The sequence below is a fragment of the Taudactylus pleione genome, unplaced genomic scaffold (assembly GCF_031769625.1).
Source record: "Taudactylus pleione unplaced genomic scaffold, aTauple2 ptg000433l, whole genome shotgun sequence".
Taxonomy (NCBI): Eukaryota; Metazoa; Chordata; class Amphibia; order Anura; family Myobatrachidae; genus Taudactylus; species Taudactylus pleione.
The window spans coordinates 1,121,699-1,141,034 of NW_028284835.1; the positions used below are offsets into that span (position 1 = coordinate 1,121,699).

The 19,336-nt window shown below is 41.4% G+C and overlaps 1 protein-coding gene across 1 annotated transcript in view; it reads right to left on the bottom strand.

Annotated features, from left to right (window-relative positions):
* Nucleotides 1-3,789: 3,789 nt before the first annotated feature.
* YLPM1 (YLP motif containing 1) overlaps nt 3,790-19,336 on the bottom strand; it is a 117,869-nt gene continuing 102,322 nt past the window's right edge. Inside the window, 4 exon segments of the mRNA XM_088447486.1 lie at nt 3,790-4,028; nt 4,186-4,347; nt 4,477-4,598; nt 18,115-18,166. Coding sequence (XP_088303612.1) covers nt 4,201-4,347; nt 4,477-4,598; nt 18,115-18,166 — 321 coding nt within the window. The 3' untranslated portion in view covers nt 3,790-4,028; nt 4,186-4,200.

Sequence of the window (19,336 nt, forward strand, 5' to 3'; positions counted from 1 at the left end):
ACCAATATACAAAAGGAACAATGTGTATTGTGGTTGTTCCTAGGCTGTCGACCGAGAGAAATAAAAAACAGAAAATGTGGTTGCATTATCTTGTTTATTGAATTGTATTTGTACAAAGCGCTTTGATGGTGGCCGACTTCAATCGTGTTGTGGGTAATGTTGCTTATGAGCGATGCACAGCAAAATATCCTTGCGGAAGCTAGGTCAAGACACCCTCACATTCACTGGTATCCCAGCTGCATCAAGACATAGTGGCATAGTCTGGCGCTTCAATAGCGTCCCGGGTCCTCTGGTGCTCCAACAGCAGCACGGGTCCCCTGGTTCTCAAACAGCAGCACGGGTCCCCTGGTTCTCCAACAGCAGCCAGAGTCCCTGGTTCTCCAACAGCAGCACGGGTCCTCTGGTGCTCCAACAGCAGCACGGGTCACCCGGTTCTCCAACAGCAGCCAGAGTCCCTGGTTCTCAAACAGCGTCCCGGGTCCTCTGGTGCTCTAACAGCAGCACGGGTCCCCTGGTTCTCCAGTAGCGTCAAAACTTCCAAACATTCCGCTGCACCGACAGAATTATTACACCCTTAGGTAGTTGTGCAACTAAAGCAGAATTGCTGGGCAAAGTAAATTTGGGATGTGAGTGATTTTATTGGCTATTTGATCTCTTAAAATGAATTACATAGTGTTGGTTTGGGAATTCAGATCATAACAAGATGGGTCCCGAACCAAATGTAATTCCAAACAATCACCAGGGTCCTCCTCCCCACTGTCTCACAGCCTTCTTCTCTAGCACTTCTATGACAGCCTTCATCTTCACAGCTGTACTGTGTATGGAGAATTGTGTTACTAATTGTTACTTGTGCTTATATTTTGGTTAATGTATTGTAATGTTCTGTGTCCCCTTCACTGTTTGTATGGCACTGCGGGTCACTTGTGGCGCCCTATAAATAAAATGTAATAATAATAATAATCACCAGCCGATACCAACATTCCTCCCCCATAAGCAGCCACAGGACGTCAATCATACACAAAGGCTGGCAGGTTTGGCGATATAAAATCATAAGGCTATTCTATTCGTAACACACGATGTCTCTTCATTAAGATAATTTGGTATTTAAGAGAAGCAGTTATTCTTAGGAAGTCGATGCAGATAAATAAAAACAGAAAACGTGTTGGCATGGTCTTTTTTTTTTAATCATATTTGTTCAAAATGCTTTCATGGTGGCTGACTTCATTTGGGTACTGTTGCTTAAAAGTCACATGATCCTCTGGTGGGAGCCAGGTTCCTACAGTATTACATGTCATGTCTACCAAAGGTTGGCGGAAACCACAAAGCGCACACTTGCAGAGTTCCACAAAATCACTGTTCATCCACCAATCTGGCAATAAGCAAATGTTACAGTGAACAGCAAGAATAAGCTGACCTATGGGTATGACTTCATTTATGATGAAACTAATCAGTCAGCACCACTGCATAGAATAGAAAAAGATATTATGCGATTTACATGATTGACCAATAGAATAATAAATTACAGAAGGGCCAAAAATATAGATTAAATGGAGGGTTCTGTGTGGCACACGGGTAACTAGACTATTACATTCAACTTTATATATTTTATTTTAACAAAGACTGTTACAACTATAGGTTAAGACACAATCACATTAAATTGGTAAACACCAGCATCAATACATACTGGAATAGTCTGGCGCCACAGCAATGACATTAAATCCCAAGACCTCTCATCAACAGTTCAGGTCCACTGGCATTCCAACAGGATCGACGGCCCAGGTCCTCTAGTGCCCCAAAGGTTTAGATCCTCTGGTGATCCGACAACCCAGGTCCCCTGGTGCTCCAAAAGCATCAGCCCAGGTCCCCTTGTGCTCCAAGAGCATCGACTACCCAGGTTCACTGGTGTTCCAATAGCAGCGACTACCCAGGTTCTCTGGTGCTGCAACAGCATCGACTGTCCAGGTCCCCTAGTGCTCCAACAGCATCGACTGTCCAGGTCCCCTAGTGCTCCAACAGCATCGACTGTCCAGGTCCCCTAGTGCTCCAACAGCATCGACTGTCCAGGTCCCCTAGTGCTCCAACAGCATCGACTGTCCAGGTCCCCTAGTGCTCCAACAGCATCGACTGTCCAGGTCCCCTAGTGCTCCAACAGCATCAACTGTCCAGGTCCCCTAGTGCTCCAACAGCATCGACTGTCCAGGTCCCCTTGTGCTCCAAAAGCATCGACTGTCCAGGTCCCTTTGTGCTCCAAAAGCATCGACGGCCCAGGTCTACTGGTGCTCCAACAGCATCAAAGGCAAAAGGTCTACTGGTGCTCCAACAGCATCAACAGCCCAGGCCTACCGGTGCTCCAACAGCATCGACGGCCCAGGTCTTCTGGTGCTCCAACAGCATCGACAGGCCAGGTCTTCCGGTGCTCCAACAGCATCAACAGCCCAGGTCTTCTTGTGCTCCAACAGCCCAGGTCTTCTTGTGCTCCAACAGCATCGACGGCCCAGGTCTTCCAGTGCTCCAACAGCATCGACGGCCCAGGTCTTCCGGTGCTCCAACAGCATCGACGGCCCAGGTGCGCCAACATCGACGGTCCAGGTCCTCTGGTGCTCCAGTGGCGTCAAGACATTCCAAGTCTTCTGGTGCACCAGTAGCATAAATGCACCCTTAGCTTGCTGTGCAACTAAAAAGCAGCATTGTTGGGCAAAATAAATATGTGGGTAGGTGATTTTATGGCTATGAATGATTTTTTTTAAAGTGAATGTTATATAGTGCTCACATAGGGAATTCATATCTTAACAGCAATATTGGTTACTAATGAAATAAAGTCCCAAACCACCTATCACCACTAGCTAATTCCAACAGGATGTCAAACAGACAAATGCTGGCGGGTACATAGATATGAAAACATAAGGCGAGATAACATACGCAATGCCTCTTCATAAGGTCAATTTGGTATTTAAGGTAAGCAGTTATTCTTAGGCTGTCAATTGAAATAAATAAAAGCAGAAAATGTGGTTTCATTGTTTATTGAAATGGCATTTGTACACAAGTGCTTTCATGGCGGCCAACTTTTCCTTTGTGTTGTGGGTTATGCTTCACATGATCAATCACACACAGCAAAATATCTTCAAGTGGAAGACAGGATCCTATAATATTACATGTCACGTGACCCAAGTGTTGACTGTGACCTCTGACACTTGGAAAGACCCACGAAAATCACGCTTCATCCACCAATAAACCAGTGTTACGGTAAACAGCATTAAGGACTGCTCCATGGATACAACCCCTTTTACGACAAAAATGCTTTGGTTACTTGTTCACTCCATAAAATTTAAACCACAATCAGAGCAAGTGCAGAAAAAGTTGGAAAAACGTAATTTGCAAGGTCAACCAAAAGAACAAAAATAAATGGAGGGGAAACTAGTAACTAGATGCCTGTGTTCAACAGTATTTACATATTTGTAAGAAAACAGTTACACAAAGCTCGATAAAAGAATGATGCAAGACAGATTTGCACCACAACTGTTCTTCCCCCCCCCCCTCGGCGCTTTCACTTGCTGATTTTTTGGTTCTTAGGACATTTCTGCTGTCCACTGCTAGGTGGAATTAGAGATCTGTCCAGAAGGTGCAAATCAGAAATCATGTGTGATTTGTGTAACTGCTGCTGTGGGCTATCCTGTGTCATATCAGGGAAGTTTCAGGACGTCTAATATTGAACTCCAGAGTCAAGTCTTCGGCTTGTCGAGAATAAGTCAACACAATTAATTTGTTATAAACAAGGACGAATCTGGAGCATTCCTGTGTCCAAAGATACTTTATTTCATTCTAATCACAGTAAACTAAATGAACATAATATAAAACTGAAAACATGCACAATTCAGGAACTGCATTGTAACTACAACAAATTCTATTGGCGCCGCTGCTGGACTTGTAGCACTTGTGCAGGATTCACCATTACATGAAGAAAATAAACAAAGATAATCTTCTGGAATGAAATACAGACATCTGGAACCCTGTCTACTTCTGTCGAAGACCTGCAATACAGAAATGACACAATAACAGCAAAAATAGGCGCATAGAACAGAAATTGCCAAGACGGACACTATGAATACAGTCCATAATATAACAGAGGAGCTGAGCGAGCTCTTGTTCAGATCTTCTGCACAGAGTTTTACAAATGGACGGGCTTACCTACACTGACAGAACTCAAATGTATTTAGTGCGGTTTAACGCTCGTTCAGCCAGGTGTCCACTTTTATCTGTAATCTTATCCCAGTCGGTCTGGCCAACCACAAATCCAATGGCCCTTTTCCTGTCCGCATCTTTCTTTTCTTCCAGATCTGCCCATCTGACCTAGTAAGAAAAGGGTCATCGAGTCATGGTTAGACTTTAGAAACACACAAATCCCAATGCTTTATTTATACAAACTACATATAGCATTACAAGACAGAGCGTACAAAATTGTGTCCTAGTCGTTTTTACCCTTTTCTTGCCAGGCTCCGACTCCCGAGAGTCATAATCGTCTGGAAGTTGCAGATAATCTTCCAGGCAACCAGTCATTGACTGCCAGTCACGCTTCCTGGTCTTTAATCCATCCAGTTTATCTGAGGAAGAGAAGCATGCTGTTATACCGCCCGGCTCACTAATGAATCCAGAGCTTACATTATAGTGTTTGATCTGGCATAAGAGAAATACAACACAACAGGTCCAGCAAGTAACAGTCAGCAAGCTAAAGATGGGATTTCCTATTGAGATCCATCTCATCAGTAATACCTAATCTGCCTTCTCACTCATATGCCAATGAACACAGGACCTGATTCAGATGGACGCAGAACACACGGCAGTCTGTTTCTTTGGACACAGGTTTGGGGGTGGGCCACCCACCCCCAAACCAAGGCTGTGGCTTTCAGACACTGCGAGCGTGTTTGCAGGATTTGTTCTACACATGCGCAGTTCACCCATCATCAAGCGGGTATGTAAACTATCGGATTTACGTACTAACCTGAATCAGGCCCACAGTCTAATCTCACATGATTTGGTCTTTCTTTTAGTAACCCACATATATGGGGACAACACTTCATGCCCTCCAGGCACATTCACAACGCTGAATGATTTAGCGCTAACAATTGGAGATGTCCCGAGTGCTGCTCATGTTGGGAAAAATATTCTAAACTATTGTGAGGATCATTCTGTCTTTGCTGCTAACAAAAAAAATTCTGAAGAAAATTACAAAAAAAAAAAAAAGGTACCATAAAAAAAAATAAATCTAAAAAATAAAATACAAAAATGTAATTTCTTGAGCAATGGATTAGCTTGGCCAGTATATACTTCTGTCCTTCCATAGTTAAGCATCCAGCACAACATCCGAGATAGCAAGGTGAGATTTCTGTATTACGACATCCGCAAATCTCATCATAAAAGTGTAGATTACACCAGTGGTTCTCAACCTCAATCCTCAAGGTTTTACCAACCGGTCATGTTATAAGGGTTTCTGTCTGTGGAAGCTGGTGGGATAACTGCTGACCCAGCAAAATATATTAACTCACCTGTGCATGATTAAAAAGAAAAATCCACAAAACATGACCAGCTTGTGATGTTTGAGGACTGGAGTTGAGAACCCCTGGATTGCACAGAGAATGTGGAGCGGAGGCAGCTCTTGAGCCTTGTACATGCTCGCGAGTAATCCAAACAAAACACAGTAGACTAGTCCACACTAGGAACCAAACCGCAGCTAATGAGCCAGAACATATTTATTTGACCGAAAAGGTGACATTTAAAACAAGGTGAAAGTGGTCCTGTAGCACCTGGCCATTTTACAATGACTCAATATTCCATTTCTAGGTCAAACCATATAATCAATGGGAAGGGAATGCCTACACTAACTCTTTGAGCTAGCAACCCGCCCAAGTAAAATAAGTGATTTCTTGTTTCTTCCTGTAATATGTACGGTTGGAGAATCTCTCTCGCATCAGTCTTTCCATTTTGGTTGAATTTAGATTACAGTAGTCACATGACCTAGGTGCTTCAGTCCACAATTCCCAGTTTTAAGCAGTCATGTGACCAGCAAGTTTTCGCTCTGTATGTCTGTGTGCAAGAGGGGGGCAGACAAGCCAAACCGGCTTTAAGTAATCGAGTTCCCAGATGAGCTTTCGTCTAACACTTTAGCCAAGTGTGCATGAAAAATGGACACTACTAAATGTGAGCAATGAAGGGCTCAGAGTCTGTGCGCAGAAATTTGTACCATTCGATAGGAGAGATCAATATCAACCCAACAAGGGGGACTGAATCACCACATGTAACAGTCATACATAAACCCCATTCCACGATACATCCCCTAATTTCATAGATAGACCCCACTGTGACACAGCAGAGCTTGTGGTACATGCATAGTAAGTGACCACAGAAAGAACATCTTAAATAGCTCACGGTTCTATAGAAAACAACAGTATATTAATAAGATACAAATATATTTTAATAGCTGATTAACCTGTTTAGCTAGTAGACACCAATACCACCGTATGTAAAATAAGATGATATTCCAGGACGGATGGAGAATATAGGCCAGATAAGCAATATACTCCCAGGAGAAGGGTTAACATTGTTAAAGAAAACAACCCAATATATGATTATTTACAGCTCCCCTTCTACCTAAGACAGTGTCTTTCACTGCTATCTCATCCGCTGTCCAATTCCTACAGACTGTGGACAGCAGAAGCAGTCAGACACTTTCACACCCGGAACTCTTTCTATCCCCTCTACCCCTAACACCTATAATATCTAATTGTAAGATGCATTAATGAATGCTGTACATCTATAACCAGGGAGTTGCATTATACGATAGGAATCTCTAGGATTCTATGCATTCACATACAGCTCTAACATTGTGCGGATTTAATTCACATATATTGTTGCTGTGCATTTTGAATTTGCAAGATTAATATACAAATCCTAAAGGTGCATACACACGTAACGATTTTTTGAACGATTTGTCGTTAACGTCGTTCTCATTCAAAAAATCGTTCCGTTTCGGAGTTATAACGATGAACGTTCAAGCGCGCTCCCGTTTCTAGTTATCGTTCGTTTCAGACTGTCCAACATAATGATTTTCATTAAGGGAAGGAACATTTTTCGTTCATCGTTGTAAAAATCATTCATTACACTTCAAAAAATCGTTCACTTTTTCAAGGGAAAATCTGACAGAAGATCGTTGGTTACAAAATTGTTACACGTATATGCACCTTAAGACTGTACTTACATGAATTATTACAATATGTATAAGAATGATCAACTGCATTATTTTCCCCTTTTTCTTTTGATTATATTGACCATTTTGAAACTCATTTGTGAAGTTTACATATTTTTGGCCATTTGGAATTCATTTGCAGATTTTTCCCACTACTATTTCCATTATAGCTGAACAACTGAATGTGTTCTCCTAATTAAGGCTTATGATTATTTAAGTTACGTTGATCAAATGGGGCTCATGTGACAATTTATGCTGTACCAGTCAATTAGGGAAACTTATTTTAAGATTTTCAGACATTCTAGAATACCGGTGACTAATTTCTATTGCACAGGGTAATTTATTAATTGACTGGCAGACTAAGGGTTAGAACTATATGTCTGATACAATTTTGTATTAGGACAATTGATAAAATACTAAGGGATTTATATTTTGACAAATGTATCTCAGTTTTGTAGGAATTAGTATTCCTTAATTTGTTTGTATACATTTTATTATTCCGTAAAACGTGCATCACCTTTAATATTTAATTATTATTTTACATACTAATTTCTTTTTCTATGTATTTTTATTGGGTATATAATACTTAAAAAGTTAATGTTATAATAACATATATATTCATCTATAATTCAAAGCTGTGCCCCAAAACAGGAGTTTTTTCTCTTTCCTCTTTTGCAACTGGTAATTGAGCTATTGGATTACACAAGCGTTTTTCAAGCGCTGTGCCCAAGTATGTCGCCGTAGAAGCCGAGCAATGCCCGCAAGTGCGCAGCCGCTGTTGTGGTCCTGGAGCGATCAAGACTGGCAACCACACCAGTTCCAACTTCGGGTCCGGGCAGTGTTAGGCTTCTCCAGACGGCACAGACTCAGCCCGAGTCGTGACCTATGGAGACGCAACACCGCCACGTCATCATCCAAACATTGCTCACTCTTGTCTCTGAGGCTGCAGCCACTGTTGGGTGCCTGTGCATGAGGGACTGGGAACACCTCTTCTCTGCTACTGACAGGTCAGGGAAGTTTTTTTGTGGGGGGGGGGGGGCAATAATGAATGTGTGTTTTAGTTTTTTCTATTCTTTTTTTTTTCATTTTCTGTGGGGACCACCTTTTTTTCGCATTTTCAGTGGGGGGGGGGAATGTTTTTTTTTTTTTTTTTTTAATTCTCTCTGGCGGACAATGTGGTTATTTTTATCTTCTTCGGGGGCCAGTGTGGTTTTTTTTCCCCCCTGCGGGGGTCAGTGTTTATTTAAATTTTATTTTCTGCAGGTGCCAGTTTTTTTTTTGTTATTATTATTATTATTATTTTCTGTGGGGGCCAATGTCCTTGTTTTTTTTCTGTGGGGGCCAACATGGTATTCTGTGAGGGCCAATTTGGCATTATTTGGAATGTGCCAAGGTGGGAACCAATGTGGTTTTTTTAATTTTTTCCGAGGGACAATTTGTTTTTTGTATTTTCTGTAGTGGCTATTTTTTTTTTCTTTTTGCGGGCCAATGTGTGTGTTTTTTTTGGGGGGGAAGCAATTTTTTTTTTGAGTTTTGTGGGGGCCAATGTGTTTTATTTTATATTTCTGTGGGGGACAATGTTTTTTTTTTTTATATATATATATATATTTGTGGAGGCCAATGTGTTTTATTTACTTTTTCTGTGGGAGCCATGCTTGTTTTCTTTCAAAGGGGTTAATGTGTTTTATTATTTTCTGTGGGGGGCAATGTGTTTTATTATTCTCTGTGCGGTTATTTTTTTCTGGGGGGGGGCAATGTGTTTTTTTTATTTATGAGAATGTCCATGTTTTTTTGTGCATTATTATTTTCTGTGGGGGACAATGTGTTTTATCATACGGTGAGGGCCAAAACCTGGAAACAGCAAACATCAACATATATTAAATATATGTCGATATTCGTTATAGATTATATTTGATATAAAAACTGATGCTGTGCCGTGGCAATTTTAAAATCCTGATCAGTGTGCCGCAAGTTGAAAATCACTGGATTACACTAAACCTTGGGCGCAGCACCAACCTTGTTGCATATCTTTTTTATATGGATAACATATATAATACAAATTATTTTCTACCATTCTTGTGCAGAATCATAGCTTTGTCGCTATTGTTTAGAAAAACACATTCATGGAGTCATACAAGTTATTGGGTTTCCTATTTCGTCATTTAGAAAGGGTTAACTAAACAAAGTCACCTCTACATTTTAGCCTCATAAAAGGAAAAATTAATTCCCGATCCAAAAATTGGCAATTGGCCCAATTACCGATGTCTTCTACTACAGGTGACTTGTAAAGACTACTTCAATCTATTTGTACTTTTTTTTTTGTGTATTTGCCATATGATAAAGAGAATGGCACAGAATAGCCTCCCTATCAGTCAGGACGCCCTCTTCCTATGCATTCATAACTAATGACTCCATGTATAGTCCTTGGTACAAAGTTCATTGGACACATTTTTTATCATCATCAGCTACATTTATACATATGTTAACCTCCAAGGTGCATTTAAAAAATAAAAAAAAACTAACTATAAACAAAAAAAAAAAAAAAAAATCAAGTCTACTTTTTATAAACACTTTTTAAATTATATTTGCTGAATTCCCTTTAAGGTTGGGCCCTCATACTATGTCTGCATGGCGTGAATTTATGATGAATTTTATACAACCCAGGATTATTTAACCTTTGCAGATGCTGCCCGACACTATGCGTTGTTACTCACCTTTCTACTAATAATTCCCAAATCCTTTGCTTCTCCGGTCTCTCATCGGAGTCCCATGTCATGTGAAATTAGTATTGGTATTATCCCAGCCGGGCGCATAACCCGACATATACCTACATTACATTTCAATGCCTTGTCTAAATGGGTCCGCAGCAAATTATTATCAGACTCTGCATTAATATGCTGGCATAACTCATCAGGTATGGACAAGTTACATTCTGGGCCATCAACAAGGTCATTAATAATAAAGGTGTCCAATAAACCCACAGTTAAAGCTTAATGTGATCAGCATACATACTTTTTTGGCCATCAGGACAGGGCCCAACACTGATCCCTATTCTACACACATGCCTTAGTGTTATCACCAGATAGGGACACGTTACATTCTGGGCAAAATGCTGATCCCAAACTTAAACAGTTACAGAAAAATGTAACTTCGCTGTGGAGGACGAGTCTCCTCATCATCATCCACATGTACACTTTAACTCTAGCTGAAGAGAGGGACTTGTCGCCCACTGTGAGAATGGCCGGTGGGAATATGCAGGCAGCCGACGGGGAGTTCATGGAAGTGCTGTCGGCGTGCACATGCACACAGACGGCACTATAATGAGAAACAAAGAAGGAAACAAAAATGTAAAAGGTGGGGGGGAGGGAATTTAAAATCACTTTAGTACCACCATCGTGTTACAAAGAAAAGGAGTCTCCTCTTTCAAACTATGCGACCTCACAGAAATTTATGCTTGGTGATCAGTGTGACACTAGGCATTAAAAACCTACAATAGAGAAACTTAATGGCATCCAGGAATGGGGGAAGGGAGTCTTCCACTTTCAAACAATATACCCCCACCTCCCTCAGTCGTTATCTGGTGATCTACAGACAATAACTGACAATACACAAATATTACAGTTTCCACAGATGTGGGGGATCTAAAGCCCATATCTCCCCCATCTGGTCTCAAACATATAAAAAAAATGAGCCCTCATATAATTCAGTAGGTTGTCTAGTTAATAAAACTGTAGGCCTTGTTGGGCTACCATTTTCTTCCTATATATAGGAAGTTTAAATAAATATAGCAAAAATTTTAAAAAATAAATCAAGTGAATTTTTATATAAAGTAGATTTTTTTTGCAAAAAAAACAAACTTTACACCAGTATATCTGATAAAGAGGACATTTGGAACGTGTGAAATATTAATTTGAGACTACATGACAAACACCATTATGTGCATTTCAAGAACAGCAACGCAGTGTATTCAAAACAGAATGTTAACAAGTGCTTGAATTCTCCCCTAATCACTGTTAAGAAATGTTTCCCCCTCCTTCCTTCTTTTAGAGAGTTCATTTGTGAAGGAATGACATGCTTGACATATCATTTATTACTTACTGTAAGTTTTAAAGGGATCACAAAGATTGTAATTTTATGTCCTGATTCTCCATGGATTCCCCTCCCCCTTCGTTGGGTGGACACATTTAAATATCTAGGGATTTGGATTAGTAACACCTCGTCAGTTTACGTTGCTTTAAAATGTCCAACCACACCTGGTTTATTTAAAGGCCAAAACCTGCTCATGGAGCAAATTGCCTCTCACTCTTACCGGTAGAGTAAACCTAATTAAGACGATAGTCAAACCCAAACTTTATATTTTTCATCACTCGCCTATTTATCTTCCAATATTCATTATTTCTTAATGTGGAGGGTCTGGTCTCTTCTCTGGTCTGGGTGGACGGCCGTGTCCGTATTCGATACAATACTCTTACTAGAGCCAAAACAGATGGGGGTTTAGCACTACCTCATTTTCGTTTTTATTATGCGGCTCAATTATCACATTTGAGGCTTTGGTTACAGAACACCTCAGTGGAGGCTCTGCACATACTATTAGTAACTCAGGCCACGCCAGGACATACACCTTTACAAGCTCTGCCTGCTGGCAAGGAATATCGATTGTGTCCTCAGTTGACAACTCAAGCTGTAAAAATTTGAACATCTGTTCATAAACTTGTAGGGTTCAAGGACATTGACCAGACATCCCTTTATGGAATGCTAAGTCACTGTCAGAACTATCCTCTCTTCAGGCTAGTGTTCTAGGGTAGCAGGGGTAAAGTTACACTGGGGCATATTTATGAGGGCAATGTGTTGAAATAATTCTCCCAGCTACGTGATGAGTACTTGCTCCCACCTAATATATTTTACGGATACTTACAGCTTAGACATGCTCTAACAGCTCAATTTTCAGGGACACCACCCAATATTCAGGACTCACCACTTAAATAATTTTTTTCATCTATTAGTTCCAAACAAACTCTCTCCTCTCTATATTCGTATATAATGGCGCCTCATCACTTCTAATTTACCATGCCTTAACTTATTGTGTGAGGAAGATGTGGGTCCCATGTGTGATGATTATTGGTCTAAGGCAGGGATTGGGAACCTCAGGTCCGGGGGCCGTAGTAGGCCCCCGGATTTATTTGGTCTGGCCCTCTGAGCTTTTTCCCGTTAGCCTCGTCTAGCTAGCAGGGTGCCTAGAATGGCACCGTGCAGCCAGAATCTATGCAGCAGTGCCACCTGGAGTGTCCTTAGGATGCTTCAGATGGTCACACTGCTGCCCTTACAGCTCCCCAGAGCATCCTCAGGATGCTCCGGGCATTGCTGTAATCACCAGCAATTGTGGCCCCATCCCCATGTGACATCACATGGAGGGGGTGTGGCCTGCACCAGGCCCGCAAATAATGTTCTATATATCAAAATAACCCTCGGCAGAAAAAAAGGTTCCCCACCCCTGGTCTAAGGCCTTGGGAAGTCTGAAAGAATCCACATCATCTATTAGATTCCAACAGATCCAACTGTTTATAATACACAGAACTTCTCACACCTGAAAGTCTTCTTAAATTTGGGAGTCTTACTGATGCTAAAATGTCTCAAGTGTGGGTGTACTACGGCACTTTTTGGCATCTCCTTTGGACATGCCCATAGGTTCAGAGTATCTGGGGACAGGCGATTAGAGTGCTTGCCTTTACCAGTATTTCTCAGTCTGTTCTCACACCGGCAGTTTGTATACTTGATCCTCTGGCAAACGTTACCATTGACCATTGTACCAGACAATATATTCTTAATTTGTGCTCCTTGGCCAAGGTTTGCATTACACGTACGCATGGCTAATACAGGTCCAGAGTTCCAGGAATGAGTTTCCCTGGTCAATAGCAGTGTGTCCCACGAACAATATCTATACATTGCCGGTAAGGCTGAACCCAAATGTAATCATATTTGGCAGAGGTGGTTACAGTCCAGGTAAAGTGTTGGATGATAGGTCCAACCCCCCCCCATATTCTGATAGCCTGAATCAATGACCAGGAGCACATAGTGACACTTTTATTGCCAGTAAAAAAAAATGTCTAGTGGCAGTTCGTTTTTTTTTTTTTCTTTTAAATGTTTTTTTTTTGTATACATGTTACATTCTGATGTTCTGTTTATGTCTCAGTGATGTCTTGCGATGTTACCAAATCTCTGTAGTCTGTGCTGTTTTTTTGTATTAATTTGATGTTTGAGTTTTGTTTTTAATTACAATTTTTTTTTTAAATTATTATAGGTGTATTATGTTTGTTTATTAAAACTAATAAAAAAAAACAACCAGTTTAAAAAAAAAAAAAAAAAAAAAAAGATACATTTTATAGCTGCAAAGTTTGACCCACTGAAAAAGCAAGATATTGGCGAAACCCAATTTAACTATAGTGTTTAATATTGAATTACTATTAACATTCTATTTATTTTTAATTCATTTTATTTATTGCCAATTATCACTCATTACGCCCTACAATTTCTGGTATTCAATCTGTATTATTCCCAGCAACTTAAGTATAATTACTCTCACGTTATCTACCACACTATTCCATCACCTACTCCCACAATTTGCCTCTCAACAGTCATAATCCCCCCATTTCCCAAATATACAGCTGCCCTCTATACATACTATATTCTTACCATACTCTCTACTGTCAAGTTTATTACCATACAATTTGCTTTTCTATTAAATTCTATTCTTTTACCTGGTTTCTTACCATTTTCTCCCACTTTCACTTGCACTTTTCTATGGAAATCACAATTCATGTTTTTCTGTCCTTAACCTAGTTTTTATCCAACACAATGGCCGCAACCCATAAACCAGTTCAGATGGCTCCTCCATGTTCTTCCTGCCACTATTACCCCTCCAATGCAATGATTAGCATACCCGCTAGGCTGTTTCAGCCGGGCGTCACGTCCTACCCGATTTTAAAGTGACAGAATGCACCCTGCCTTTTTGTGGCGCCCCGCTAAAAACAGTCTGCGGGTGCCGTCCCAACCTGTGGGCGGCAGTGTCCCGCGGGTGGGGAAAACTGTGGTGTAGCGATCAGTCAGTGAATAGATGTACCCGGCATCTATTCACAGAGAAGGGAGAGCTTGGGGGCAGCCTGGCATGTCCCCAAGAGTGATGAAAAGGGGGTGTGTCTTATAGACATGACCCCTTTCTCATGGCCATGCCCCCTTTTCGTGTGCGCCGGAGTGCCCTTCCTCTAGGTCAAAACACTACAATGATGTATTGATAAATGACAATATATAGGATTCTACATATTAGGAACAGAACATGGCTTAATGCTGGGACACTAAGGGAGCATTAAGTAAACTATAAGAATTACTACTGGAGCATATAGGAACAGTGCATAAGGGAATGAGTGCTACATGGGACAGTATGGCGAGGACAGAGATAATAAGGGAATAAATGTATGTGGACAACTTATAGTGAAATGGAATAATAAACTATGTGGCTTTTAATAGATACATATAGAAGTCTATGGAGGTAGTGATGCATATAAGATAAAGGGCAAACGTGAAGACGTATTCCAACATCTATGCTAAACGGTTTTCTATTAGGTGTAATATTGTTATTAAAGACTGCTAATGACAAAATGTTTTATGTTTAATTAAGATCTACATTGGCGTGACATATTTCCAGATTTTAGTACCATTGTCCCTATAATGCGTTCTATATATTGTAAGAGTAAATCGTTATCTACTCATACTGTATAAATCTATAGCACAATCTGTGTACATGTGTCAGCAAGGAAATATGAGTCATGTATAGGACTGTAAATCCCATGTCTCGGATGCTGTATATGGGGAACATGTGAATAAGCATGTAGTAATACATGGGCCAAACGCAGAGTGTTCATCCACAGTAGAAAAGGAACAGTATTTTTGTGCACATTGGAAACCACCTTTGCGAGTGGTTAATGAATGGTATTCATTATTGTTTAGCTAATAAATGTTACTATTAGCCTATTTCTCCTGTAACGGAATGGCTAAGAATTCTTGATCTGGGATTCAGATCATTTAGACCCTAATCACTAATAAATCCTTGTTGAAGTGCTGTGTTCCTAGCATAAACCAATGTATAAAGAACAAGGGGAGACTATTCATAAAAGCTTGGAGAGAGGTGATAAAGTACCAACCAATCTGCTCCTGTCATTTTACAGCATATGTTTGAAAAATGACAGCTAGGGCGTCAGACGATAAGGCCCCTGTGGTGTAGTGAGGACGCGGACAATCCCGGGCCCTGACAGCAGCGGCTTCTGGTGAGTCTCTGACACCAGAAGCAAGGACTGCTGCGTGCAATTCCCCGTAAGCGAAAAATCGCCTTACCTGACACCTCCGTATATATCCGTTTGCAGTCCAGGTCGCAGCATTGCTGCTAGCAAGCTTAGCCGCAACCTGCCGAAATCAGCAGCCTAGTTACTGGTGTTGCGGCCCAGTATATGCGTCTTAATTCAGACGGTTAAGCCGGCCATACATGGTGCGATATGGTAGCCGATCCAACGGATTGGCACGATATAACTGATATCGTACCGTGTATGGACATGATATCGTCCCGTGCGCACTCCCTTGGGGTTGTCCATTGCATCCCCAGATCTTACGGAAAATTCACTCGATCAGGGGATGCGATGTACGACCCCATGTTACGCTATGCGGATGACAGAAGGGGGTGCAGCCATATCGGGCGGTCGGCCACCACTTCGCTCGGTGTGGGGGGACCGCCCGATATGTCATGCATCGGATCGACCGTCGTCATACATGGTGCATATCGCACTGTGTATGCCCCGCTTTAGTATTGCCAACACAAAAACATGAAATAAAACATAAAAGCTTAGGACTGCCAGAGCAGTTCCCTGTTACAAAAAGTGCGTCTTGATCCTGCCACACCAAATGAGCAACTGAAGTCCTATGGCTAGGGGCGGGGTATATATGGAGGAGGACCCAAGGCATCCTGGGAGCTGAAGCTTTAACTGTTTGGTGCCTGGTCTCCAACCATAATATCCCCCATGGTATCCCTGTGAATCCCCATGGACCCTGAAGAAGAGAAGAGCATTTGTTTTGACACATACGCAAGATGTGCTAGACCATAGGTTCTCAAACTCGTTCCTCAGGACCCCAAACAGTGCATGTTTTCCAGGTCTCCTCACAGAATCAAAAAGTTAATTAATTAGCTCCACCTGTAGATCTTTAAACTGTGTCAGAGATTAATGACTGCATCTGTGCTCCTGCTGGGTGACCTGTGCAGGGTCCTGAGGAACGATTTTGAGAACCACTTGCTAGACAATGGCAGATATGTGGAACAGTGCGCTTGCATTTCTCAAAGGACAATGATTTGATATCAATAGGGTATTTGGCACGGAAGATCCAGCCAGAGTCCTTTCACAATGTCTTAGAGGCAAATTGATTCATCTCCTCTAAACCTTTTACTTGGGGCCAGAGTCTATGATCTGGAGGATCAATGTGTACGACGTCTACATGACAATTCCCAGGCCTGACCTCCATATACACCGTATGTCTCCGATACGGAGAGGTCTGTATGAGCCAAGGCTGGCTTTAATTTCATCTATCTCCACCCCACCCCCCCATTTCCATAATGACGCTGTCTTGTGTGTTTTGTTGGCGTATAAAACTTATGGATTTTTTTTACATTGACTTTTTGTACAAGGTTCATGGACAAAGGTGAGTTTTACAAAATATTCATTGAGAACATTCAACTTAAGAAAACTTGTCACAATAAAACACAAATGACATGTATCTGTTAGAACTAACAATAAGATGTGCAGACATGCGACGTCAAATTAAATGTTTCTTGTTTATCATTAGAGAGCTATGCTTAGCTGTGAGATTGTGGATTTTATTCTGCGTTTCTGTAGTTTGTCAGAGTTCCCCACATTCTAAAAACAGACTAAATAGATTAGTAGGATGAGAGTCGCACCATCAGACTACACACAGAAAATACACTTCCCCTGTGTATAATCCGTGCCAGGGGAGCATTCCATGGTTCTCTGTGGAGTCGCCTCTATTTTGACACTAGTGTATCACCATTGAGTAGATAGGATTTAAATTTATAGGGACTACACAGAACAAAAAATTAACATTGTTTTTCACGTTAATTTCCTTACTTACAGTCACGTAATGTACCTGCAAATCTACTCTGTGACTTGTAACTTTCTTAGCAATACTAAATTCTGCGTACTGTAGAAGAGGCCTGGTGCACAAATTTAACATTTTAACGTGTTTAACCCAGTTTATGTCGCACAATTTTTTTAAAATTATTATTATTTGAATCCACCTATAGCTATTAGCTATGGATGTACTGACTGAACAGGGGTGCATAGGAATGCAGCTAGGGAGCCAAGGAAGACACATGGGGGTGACAGGCTCCTGGAAATAGCAAGGTGAGCACTGTGCGGGTTCCCCCCGTACCTGGCATAAGAGGGACTTAGATACAGAACCTGAGACCCCCGTGACCCCATGTGCTCCAAGAATCTCCAAAGATTCCTTCACGTACTTTATATAGCTGCTCTGTTTATCAAACCTCTACATCCATGCATCGCTCTCTATAGACGCACACTCCCAGCAGAAGAGACAAGTAGTCACCATATTAAACACCTTTTCTCTCACTTGTTTTCTTTTTATAAAATGTTGCAAAGCGTAGGCGGTTTGGGATGACCGGAGGTGAATAAAGGAGCCAGTTTCTGGATTTTGTTTCAACAGATTTAGGGAGGACGTAAACATGACGCGTGTGGAGTGTAGTGATATTACACGTGTAACGATACCCTTATACCCTTTCACTGAGTATGGCTGCAACAGGCACTCACCAAGTTTAGCTTCAGAGGTATCCATCTCCCATTTGCTTTTCGGAATATAGCCCTGTGTCAGGGGAAAGAGAAAGCTGGAAGGGTTAATGGGAAACAATGACATCCTGTAATAAAAAAAAAATTATACTAGGAAACCCAGTGTACAAGAACATACAGAGTCAGTCATTACATGCCTCCGCAACAGGGGGCTTGTACAGGAACATACAGAGTCAGTCATTACATGCCTCCGCAACAGGGGGCTTGTACAGGAACATACAGAGTCAGTCATTATATGCCTCCGCAACAGGGGGCTTGTACAGGAACATACAGAGTCAGTCATTATATGCCTCCGCAACAGGGGGCTTGTACAGGAACATAGAGTCAGTCATTACATGCCCCCGCAACAAGGGGCTTGTACAGGAACATACAGAGTCAGTCATTACATGCCTCTGCAACAGGGGGCTTGTACAGGATCATAGAGTCAGTCATTACATGCCTCTGCAACAGGGGGCTTGTACAGGATCATAGAGTCAGTCATTACATGCCTCCGCAACAGGGGGCTTGTACAGGAACATACAGAGTCAGTCATTACATGCTTCCGCAACAGGGGGCTTGTACAGGAACATACAGAGTCAGTCATTACATGCTTCCGCAACAGGGGGCTTGTACAGGAACATACAGAGTCAGTCATTACATGCTTCCGCAACAGGGGGCTTTTATCAGTAGAAGGTGCTGCAGGTGACGTGCTGGACCCCACAGATGGATTCACAAAATGAAGGGATAACATTAAGTGTCGATGAGCCCTAAGACTCTGTACGGAAGATTCCAAATGTGGGATTTCTTTTGTGCTTACATTAAATCATTTTCTTGTAGTCCATTGGGGCACAGGCTTCTCCCCTTCTATATCTTACCCCCCCCTTTTTTTTTTAAGCAAAGGAGGGTATTCAATTAGGCTACGAAAAGCCGTTATTTTCGCCTGTTGCAATTATCCCCGTATTCAATTTCTAAGACATTTCACAGGTGCGAAAATTCTTTGTTAAAAACCGGGGATAAGACACATGGCGGAAAAAAAAAAGGTACAGAATTGGGGTTTAGGGATGCAGGCTTAAAAAAAATAACCTGCAGCCCTGGGAGAGTCCAATAAAAGTAATGTCAAAATTTAAAAAAAAAAAAAAAAAAAACCTCTGGACACCCCAAAAAATGTACTTACATTTTGGGTGCGAAAAAAAAAAATATTGGGGAA